This window comes from Sinocyclocheilus grahami, unplaced genomic scaffold, assembly GCF_001515645.1.
Source record: "Sinocyclocheilus grahami isolate Dianchi unplaced genomic scaffold, SAMN03320097.WGS_v1.1 scaffold521.1, whole genome shotgun sequence".
Classification (NCBI taxonomy): domain Eukaryota; kingdom Metazoa; phylum Chordata; class Actinopteri; order Cypriniformes; family Cyprinidae; genus Sinocyclocheilus; species Sinocyclocheilus grahami.
In genome coordinates this window covers 834,720-844,753 of record NW_015505700.1, presented here as the reverse complement: position 1 = coordinate 844,753, position 10,034 = coordinate 834,720, and the positions used below count along the sequence as shown (strand labels likewise).

The window sequence follows — 10,034 nt, the reverse complement described above, 5'->3', positions numbered from 1 at the left end:
CCCCCCCCCCTTAATCATATGAAAACATTTGATTACATTGACTGATTAAATGCAAGCACACTTCCATAATCATCACCAAAAACATACTTTGAGAAGAACAGGTCTCCTCTGTCCGTGTACCAGCTTCAGTTAGTGGAATGTGTCTCAGAGTGATCTGACAAAGCAAACCAGCACTCTTATGACAGTGTATTATGTCTAGCATGTTCTTTTATTTTAGAGAATCCTGTTGCAAGTAATATATGTTGTGCTTATTTATATGATTCATGATAAGTTAATACAGGTGGTACAGGTGGAATTTTATAAGACAAGACACTACAAGCAAAATCAATTTTTTTCATGCAATGGTCTGTTTTTTGGGGGGGCTAGTTTGCTTCCATACCATGTCTTCTATTAAACTAGAGGAAAGAAAACATCTAAAATACACATTTAAATATTTATTTTATTACAGATTATCCTTACTCTGTCTGTAGTATAAATTATAATACTATGTTTAAAGGCTATGATTTATTTTCTCCTGAACGGAGCCAAAATTCTCCCCTTTAAATATAACATTTTATGTGTTATGTGTGTTTATGTTTTGATTTCATCAAAAATATCTTAATTTGTGTTCCGAAGATGAACGAAGGTCTTATGGGTTTAGAACGACATGAGGGTGAGTAATTAATGACAGAATTTTCATTTTTGGGTGAACTAACCCTTTAAATTCTCAAGGTTTTTACAGAGGGGTTTTCTTTGTATATAAGTTAAAAGTTCTAAGTTGAAAGTGCCTTTTTTCTTGCTTTTGACAGTATTTTCTGATGTATAGAGTTATAGAAAGAGATCAAAATCTGGCTTTATCCAGTGTTAAGACTACTGTTCTGGAAATGTTTGCAAATTAGTACATATTTAATCAGATAATGTCTCATGTGCATATTCAAACATAGTTCAGAAAACCTGTAATACAAAACAGTTGTCTTAATGATATGATTAATCAAATGGGGAAGTCTATTGCTGAATCTGTACTCTTCACTTGTGATGTCTTGCTTTAAGTAATTCAAGTTCAGATCTGTTTTGATGGATGTAAGCCTGAGATTCATTGTAAAGCTGCAGGTGTGTTTCATATGAGGGTGCAAAACAGTTGTGTGGATACTTCGACTGTCTTGCCGTATTCTAGATTTTCAGCAAACTGGATTGTTTCCGCAGCTTTGAGTTCCTCAAAAACAACAATCTAAAAGATCGAAAGGAAGACAAAAGTAAGGGACTTAAAGGAAGACACATAACTGATTAATGCAGAATAACCAGTTTAGACATGGATGACGGCTTTTGTCATACTTCACCACAGTCAAATCTTTATTTACATGCAGTCATTTACCTCATTATCTCCACTCCTGAGCCAGGGACCAGGAAGATAGAGGGCTTTCTGAGGACCAACTGACCAGTGGCGTCCAAGAGTTTGCCCGTTCACAAAAACCACCCCTTTACTCCAATTCTGCCAACAATACAGAACAAATTCTGTGTCTTCTGTGTTCTAAGGCTATGAGCAAACATGTCAGTCAGGGAAGAAAAGCAAATGTGAGCACACAGAAATAAAACGGTGTAGAAATTTGCTGAATACTCACTGGCAGCTTCAAAAAAGTATCTGTGGGCTGATCCACTACCAGGGATCCTCTGAAAAACGCAGGGTAGGTGGGCTTCGTACCAACAGACGTCCATTTCTGAGACTGCAGTCTAAGAAAAATGGAGAGATTCAAGGAATATGGAGAGTTTGTTTCTTCATCAGAACACATTCGAAGAAATATAGCATTACACACTTGCTCACCAATGGATCCTCTGCAGTGAATGGGTGCCGTCAGAATGAGAGTCCAAACAGCTGATAAAAACATCACAATCATCCACAAATAGCGGATATGTCACAAATTCAGCCTCTGTGGCTCCCTCCGATCACCACCAGAGGGAACCATCACCGGAGTACTGAGCGATCCCTTCGGACTCCTGTTCCCACAATGCCCCATGCCGGAGACTAATCACCTGCACAGGTGTTTCCTATTGCCCGGTCTATTTAAACTGTGCCTTCCCTGATCTCATTGCGAAGTCTTGTTTTGCCTTCCAGACATTTCTGAGCGGTTGCCCTGTGTTGAATATCTGTTGATTACCTGGACTGTTTACGATTGCTTGCTGCCTACCTATTCTGACCCTGCCTGCCTTCTTGATTCATGCCATTGTTTGTCTGCCGCCTGCCTCGACCCTGATTACGAACACTGTTTACGATTCTGCCCAGCCTTCGTTGAGTCTAACGCCAGTTAACGATTTATGCCTGTATGACCTGCCTTGTGAACTAATAAAGCTGCACATGGATCCTAACGCCACTGCCTCTTTGTTACAGCATATAATCCACAAACTGTGAGTTTGTAATCAACAAATCCATCATTAAGATGTTTTTAACTTGAAAATGTTGGATTATGGACTCGTTTATGGCCAGAAGCGACGGTTTAAAGTTAAAATGCCTTAATGGTGGATTTGTCTCTCACAAACACACAGTTTTTCATTAAACAAAACATTAACTGATGGACTGGAGTGGTGTGGATTATTGTGATGTTTTTATCAGCTGTTTGGACTCTCATTCTGACGGCACCCATTCACTGCAGAGGATCCACTGGTGAGTAAATGATGTAATGCTCAATTTCTCCAAATCTGTTCCGATGGGTGAGGACGAGTAAATAGCATTTTCATTTTTGGGTGAATTATTCCTTTTACTTTTGTCCTATGCTTTTAAAACACCAGTTCTTAAACCCCAGATAAACCAGTTATGCAGCTGTAGTTACCCGAGCCATTATAGCACTATAGATACACAATGCAGTGAAAAATACTCAGAATGAACCTGTTTATGAAACTGGTCTTCATATCCAAACAGTGCATGGTGAACTTTTTTAGAGGTACATTGTCCAGAGTTATATCACCAACAAGCCCTGCATGGATCAAAATGAAAATGAACGAGCATGCTGTTATGGTCACTATACTCCTGCTCATATATGAGCAATATCACTCTCGTACTCGAGCGATACCGGCTCTATATCAGCATGACTGTGTGCCGGAGGCAATCACAACTGCTGATATAGAGCCGGTATCACTCGAGTACGAGAGTGATATTGCGTTTATACAACAGTTCGACGGAACATGTAATTAAACAAGAGACAACGGAGTGCCTAATAAAACCCTCTTTTGTGCGGAACTACTTCCTTCCACCACGGATTCAAAGCTCAAGTTGACTTAAACATACGTCACTTTTAGAATTCATATCAAGGGCATGTGCTGCTTCAGTTAGGTTATTAGTGAGAAATAATGAGGTTATAAGAGAGAAACAATGCGGCAAGACGTGCATCCAAATGAGAGAGAGAGAGACTGCGAAGCTAGACGTTTCTTCTTATATTAACTAACGTACTCTACGATTAGCTCAGTGAATAATAAAAAACAACAACAAGCGGAGTGATACAAAATTGTGAAAGGGCATTCCTGTAGCGATACCAGTACAATATCTCACGGTTCTCAACCAATCGGATTTGAGAGCCAGAACGAACTGTTGTATAACTATTATTATAGTATAGTGAGATGCAATTAAACCATGTCAATATTTGACCATTTTTACTACACTGTTACTACACCTTTCTGTTGGTTGTCAAGAGCTGGACCATAGTTAACTCGTCCACAGTTCTCAACAAGCAAACTCAAGGTCCTCTCACTCTGTGAACAGAAATTAGGGAAATGCATTCATACTACTCAAACCTGTTTTAAATTTTGGTTTCTGTTTGGTAGGTTTAGTTTATGTAAAACCTTAATAAACCAACAATGCATCATACTTACCTTACTGTGAGGTATTTTAACTTTCTGTGTTCTATTGTCTAAAACACCAATGAGTTCTCTGTCAATAAACACCTTCAAAACAAATATGAATTAGAATGATCTCCTTGATTTAATTTGTTCTTTATTGTCATGCATAATAACCTTTATGGAGGCCAGGATTGATCTGGAAAAGGTCTTACTAGAGCTCTGTCACGAACATGGTTCCTTGAGTTGAGATCTCCACCTGAATAAATGTCAGTCTGATAGAGTGTGTATCCATAGGACTGACCATTGTTGTGGTTTGCAGGAAGGCTCTCCATGTTGACAGGATCATCAGCTCTGAAAAGCTATTGGATAAATGGTTTTTAGTCATTTTGGGAACATATCTTGCCAAGTATGTTCTCCTCTAAACTATCTAGTTTTTTTTCTTATACCATGAACTGCCTTTCAACATGAAGCAGTATTCGCAAACACATTATTCTTCCCTAATATAACACATTTTCTAGTAAAAAAGGATATTTATTGATAAAAACATGTATACTCTGAAATGTGTATGTTTGATGCTAAACAAAAAAATGAGGTTTATTCTCACAAGTCAAGCAAGCATGGTTGAGCTTGTTTACAATATTTGGTGAGCCCATGTTGATCAATGCTTACATGTGAATAAAAGCCTAAATTAAATCTGTTCATCATATAAGACCTGACTGCTCGATCTATACTTTTACAATGTCTTTATGAACTTTTTAAAGCTGAAAAATGGTGGTTATGTGTACTTTCAATGGACAGACAAAATGATGAGAGAATTTTGAAACAAAAATCTTCGTTCGTGTTCCATTTTTGAGGAAAGAAAAGAAGTGAATAAAAAAATAATAATAGTGGGATACACTGTTCTTACTGTTTCTGCACATTGAAGACTCTCCCATAGTGAAATATAATGAGTAACTGCCAGCGGCTCATAAGCTCTTCTGCTCTGCACAGCTGGCGGCTCTGATATCGGCTCATCTGGTCATAAATACAGACAGACAGACATGAAGAGACAAGGACAGAGGTACAGAGAGCTTAAATACATTTTTAAAACATCAGATTCTGTAATCAGGGACAACATTGTAGAAACATACTGCTGTAGGAGCTCAGCAGGTTCCTCAAGAGATGATACTTGGTTGTATAATCACCACTTTCAGTCAGTGGAGCATCATAATCTAAGAGATGCAGAGGGGACGATGTTTAAGTGCCAAAAGAGTAAAAGCACACATACACTACCGTTCAAAAGATTTTTAAAATGTTTTTGTGCTGCATTTGTGTGATCACAATGAGTAATATTGTGAAATATTATTACTTAAAGGGGTCATAGGATGCACTTTTACAAGTAGTTTGAACTGAAATGTGTGTTGGCAGTGTGTGTACACAACCACCCTATAATGATAAAAATCCACCCAGTGTTTTTTTTAAAAATCTGGTTAAATGTTTACCCCTTTCTCAAATCGAGCCGATCTCAGATGCCTGTCTGTGTGACGTCACAAAAACAGGCCCCTCCCACGATAGTTTGATTGACAGTAGCGTTTCAGCACAGACTGGACTGGTGTCTTTCCTTAGACCCGCCCTGAGTGACTGTCATCAGTCCGCCATTGTTTCACCGCCGGAGCAGATGTAGACAAGAATGACTCCTAAGCGATTGAGGTGTTTTGTTGTTGGATGTAATAATGAACATAGCAGTCGTCATTTACTCCCGACATCTGAGCCGCTGAAGATGCAGTGGATTACGTTTGTTTTTGAAGAGAATGCTCCCCGATCTGCCTAAATGCGTCTATGTTCGCGCGAATCATTCATGATCCAGCCTCATCTACAGAAGAAGTGAGTATAAGGTTTTTTAATGAATCTTTGCAAATCGCCTTTCCTAATAATGTGCTAATTAGCAAGTTTCACGATGAATGCGGCTAGAGACCTGCGCGGGACGGATTTTTCAGTCCCCTCCCGCCTGCTCCCGCAAGATTCTGTCCTGCGCCCGCCCGCTCCCGCAGAAATATATCTTATCTGGTCCCGCTCCCGCCCGCGACATTCATGTTTTGTCCCGCTCCCGCCCGCAAAAGCCCGCATAAAAGTAATCTATATAGACTTTTTCAGTACATCGAAGAAATTTACATGAAATGGTTCTGTAACATCTCCTAAGCTCCACAACATCCCAGCATAAACACTCCCGATAACATATTTGTTATTTAGGCTAAGCATCAACATTAACAAACCACTGTTATTTTTAACAGAAAAGCAAGCATGGGCTGTTGCGTGCATGGTTTGGCATGGCAGAATGCGAGCAGCGCTTCCTTTATTATCACTAAAAGCTGACATCTCATAAAGTTATAACACAATATATGTATGCACAATGAATCTTTCACAATGTCTACACTTCATGTGTTAAAATGAGGATTCGTGAGCACGCAATTTCAGCACTGTGGTGAGTAGATAACTAACTTAATAACCTCTGATTGGCCATTGCGTTCCAGAAAAAAAAACAGCTGAGTCTGTGATTGGCTACATTGCGCTACCCTTTAAACACGTGTTATAAACAGAAACTATGCCTAGCTTGCGCATATCAATCATTTTAATGTTAATATTAGTTGTTCTTTTTGCTTTTGTACAACAGATAAATAACAATTTATATGTTTTAGACACTTTATATTTAAATAATTTCTATTTTGCGGGAGTCCCGCAAATCAATTTATTCTCCCGCATCCCGCACACACAGTCTCTTCCCGCCCGCACTCGCCCATCAAAAGTTGTCCTGCGACGCACCCTGTTGCGTTGGGTACCGCGGGAGTGCAGGTCTCTAAATGTGGCTAAAGTAAACAGTCCCTCAGAGAGCAGCTCAGAAGAGAGGGGCGGGGTCAGCAGAGCTCATTAACATTTAAAGGAAAATGCTACAAAAACGGCTTGATCTGAAAAGAGCTGTTTTAGACAACGTAAAAAAAATAGTTTTTTACACTACCATTGAGAAATTTTAACCAAACTATGTTACAGACTTTTCATTAAGACCCTAAATAATCATATCAACTTGTGGAAAATGGGCATCCTATGACCCCTTTAAAATTTAAAACAACTGTTTTCTATTTTAATATATTTAGTAATTTATTCCTGTGATGCAAAGCTGAATTTTCAGCATCATTACTCCAGTCTTCAGTGTCACATGATCCTTCAGAAATCATTCTAATATGCTGATTTGATGCTCAAGAAAGGTTTCTAATTATTATCAATGATGAAACATAGCCGCTTATTACTTTTTCGGGATTCTTTGATTAATAGAAAGTTCTAGAACAGCATCAAAACGTTTGTATTTATAAACATAAATGTATAATTGTCACTTTTAATCAATTTAATGCGCCCTTGCTGAATAAAATAATTAATTTCTTTAAAAAAAAAATATCTTGGTGACTACAAACTTTTGAATGGTAGTATACATTGTCTCAGTGGTCAAGAATATTAAAACTACTGAACCGTAGCTGCTCGTCTGTGGTTTGTAGGTTCCCAAGTCAAAAGCGCCGTTCATGAATCCAAAGCTGGTTCCTCCATGAAACATGTAGAAATTGATGGAGATGCCACGATCCAGAAGCTCTCGCACTATAGAGATCATTTCTGTCATAACAGAAGAGATCCAGACACAATACATGTCAAAGCAGAGAGAGAATTTATCAGACATTAGAATATATACTAACAAAAGGAAAAGGATCGTGCAAGGCAAATGGATTGTTTTTCATGCATTCATATATATTATGGCATTGCGTCAGGCAAAAAGTAAGCTTAGATACAAATTGTCCATTCTATCTGGTCTGTTCATCTGTGTCAATGTCCACATGCTCACTTTGAGGCATGATGAGGCAGATTCTTTACCTGGCGCAGAGAAAACATGATGAGGTTCCCCCCAAACATCAAACCAGCCAGACCAATATTCCATCACCATCAGCGGCTTCTGTGGCTGCAGCAAAGAAAATATTCAAATCTCTTTTGTGCTGTCTATAGTTTATTTTACAAACAAGTACTAGGGATTTCCTTGTTTTAAGCCATATTTCTTAATCATACTTCATCTTCAGAAAGTATACAGTATAAGAGCTGCAGGATATATAGCAGATTTAGTAGATATTTGTGCGAAAAATACAGCTGTTGGCATTTTAACACTGTAGTCATTTAACAAAATGAATTGTTAAATACAATTGTAAATAAGGACCAATTTGAAAACATTCTAAAATTTTTACTGACCTGCAGTTCTGCTAAATGCTGTACATCACCAAACGTCAGTTTCTGTAGGTTCACTGTCTGCAAGACTTTTAAAGGAGATCAGATATAATCTGTGGTAGAAGAACAACAAACCAAAAATAACACATATTTGACCTGGAGGGGTGTGACTCTCGGAATGAGTTTATCAAAGTATGAGTTCACAGCACTTGTGAAACCAGAGTAGGTCGTTCTTAATTTCATTTTCTTGTCCTGCAGCAGCCAGCTGATTAAAAAAAATATATATATAGTTTTATTTAAATATGTTTTATTAAAAAAGACTAAAGAAAACAAACAAATATACAGTACATTTTCATAACAGGTGAGACACTAACCTTGGTAACCCACCCAAATCCCACTCGGCACATATGTACGGCCCCGGACGCAGAATCACCCAAAGGCCTAATTCCCCTGCTAGACGAATGTATCCCCTTAAAGCATGCAAAGAATTAGTTACATTAATGAACACATTTGTTAAAATGGAATGTGATATGAACTGTTTATTCTTGAGGCAAACTTCACTGTGGTTCATACACTAGTCATACACTGAAAACAGTAATATTTTCAAATATTACTATCATTTAAAAGAACTGTTTTCTTGATCATGTGACACTGCAGACTGGAGTAATGGCTGATGAAAATTCAGCTTTGTTATCAAATCACATATCGTAAAAAAAAAATGGTTCTTTTAAAATCTTAATAATATTGCACAATACTGCTGTATTTTGACCAAATAAATGCATCCTTGGTGAGCATAGAAGACTTTTTAAAACCGTAAAAAAAAACCGCTTTTGACCGTTAGTGTGATTGTGGGGTTTTAAAAACCCAGGAAAAAAAGCACTTATATTGAATATACATACAACTAACAAGCCATATATGAAAACCAATATATTTGGTACAGTAATCACCCAGAACACAGGCAACACCTCTAACAACTCTAACATGCATTTTCCTACTAATATTTTCCTCAGCACATGTAAAACTCTTCTTCTTATAGTTCAGAAATATCATTAATACATTTCATATAAATAAATAAACAAACAAACCAACATCACTTACTCCAGATCCAGCTCCTCCTGAAAACGATAAACTCCTCTTTCTGGTTCATGAAGATTCCACGGTACGTACCTGACAGACAAAACATGACGAATATAACTCTTCAAGAAGATTCTGAGGGGAAAAGTAAAAATCTGTCATGGTCTTACGTGGTGAGAGTATTGAGACCACAGGCCTTGAGTTTGAGCAGCCGGTCTCTCCAGTACGCCCTGGGGACCCGAAAGTAATGGATGGAGCCTCCGAGGATCCGAAATGGGGCTCCATCTAAAGTGAAGTGGGTGGAGTCTGCCCTCAGTCCCTGTCTCTCTGACATTCTCTGAAATAACCACACTATTATAAAAAATGACAGAATATTTGATATAAAATGCTGTAATTAAGCTCACACTTGGATTGAATCTGTTCAGTGAGAATTATTGGTAACAAAAATCTATGAGAGTAAAAAAAATATGCAGACAAATCCAAATTAAACCCTGCGGCTCGTGACGACGACACATTGATGTCCTAAGACACGAAACGATTGGTTTGTGCCAGAAACCGAACAGTATTTATATCATTTGTTACCTCTAATACACCACTATGTCCAACTGTCTTTGGGCGCGCGCACGGCATCCGGTGCGTGAGCTGTGTACGTGCTCTGGCGTAGTTTACGTTAAAGGGTGTGTTGATATCCAGCCGAAGAGCAATCAACCATAACTTCAGGCGAGCAGGCTCAGAAGTTGGGAATACGTGGAAAGTCGTAAACTACGCCGGAGCGCGTACACACCTCACGCACCGGATGCTGTGCGCGCGCCCAAAGACAGTTGGACATAGTGGTGTATTAGAGGTAAAAAATTATATAAATACTGTTCGGTTTCTCGCACAAACCGATCGTTTCGTGTCTTAGGACATCAATGTGTCGTCAC

The 10,034-nt window shown here is 38.5% G+C and overlaps 1 protein-coding gene across 1 annotated transcript in view; it reads right to left on the bottom strand.

The window, feature by feature from the left end:
* Nucleotides 1-673: 673 nt before the first annotated feature.
* The window catches only part of LOC107554970 (beta-galactosidase-1-like protein 2), an 11,935-nt gene continuing 2,574 nt past the window's right edge, over nt 674-10,034 (bottom strand). Inside the window, exons 3-18 of the mRNA XM_016237652.1 lie at nt 9,282-9,448; nt 9,136-9,204; nt 8,412-8,507; nt 8,194-8,302; nt 8,062-8,133; nt 7,696-7,780; nt 7,303-7,440; nt 4,935-5,015; nt 4,712-4,818; nt 4,017-4,163; nt 3,838-3,909; nt 3,639-3,717; nt 2,858-2,945; nt 1,599-1,707; nt 1,352-1,468; nt 674-1,207 (exon numbers count right to left, since the gene is read on the bottom strand). Coding sequence (XP_016093138.1) covers nt 1,097-1,207; nt 1,352-1,468; nt 1,599-1,707; nt 2,858-2,945; nt 3,639-3,717; nt 3,838-3,909; nt 4,017-4,163; nt 4,712-4,818; nt 4,935-5,015; nt 7,303-7,440; nt 7,696-7,780; nt 8,062-8,133; nt 8,194-8,302; nt 8,412-8,507; nt 9,136-9,204; nt 9,282-9,445 — 1,644 coding nt within the window. The 5' untranslated portion in view covers nt 9,446-9,448 and the 3' untranslated portion in view covers nt 674-1,096. The remainder of the gene's footprint in view (nt 1,208-1,351; nt 1,469-1,598; nt 1,708-2,857; nt 2,946-3,638; nt 3,718-3,837; nt 3,910-4,016; nt 4,164-4,711; nt 4,819-4,934; nt 5,016-7,302; nt 7,441-7,695; nt 7,781-8,061; nt 8,134-8,193; nt 8,303-8,411; nt 8,508-9,135; nt 9,205-9,281; nt 9,449-10,034) is intronic.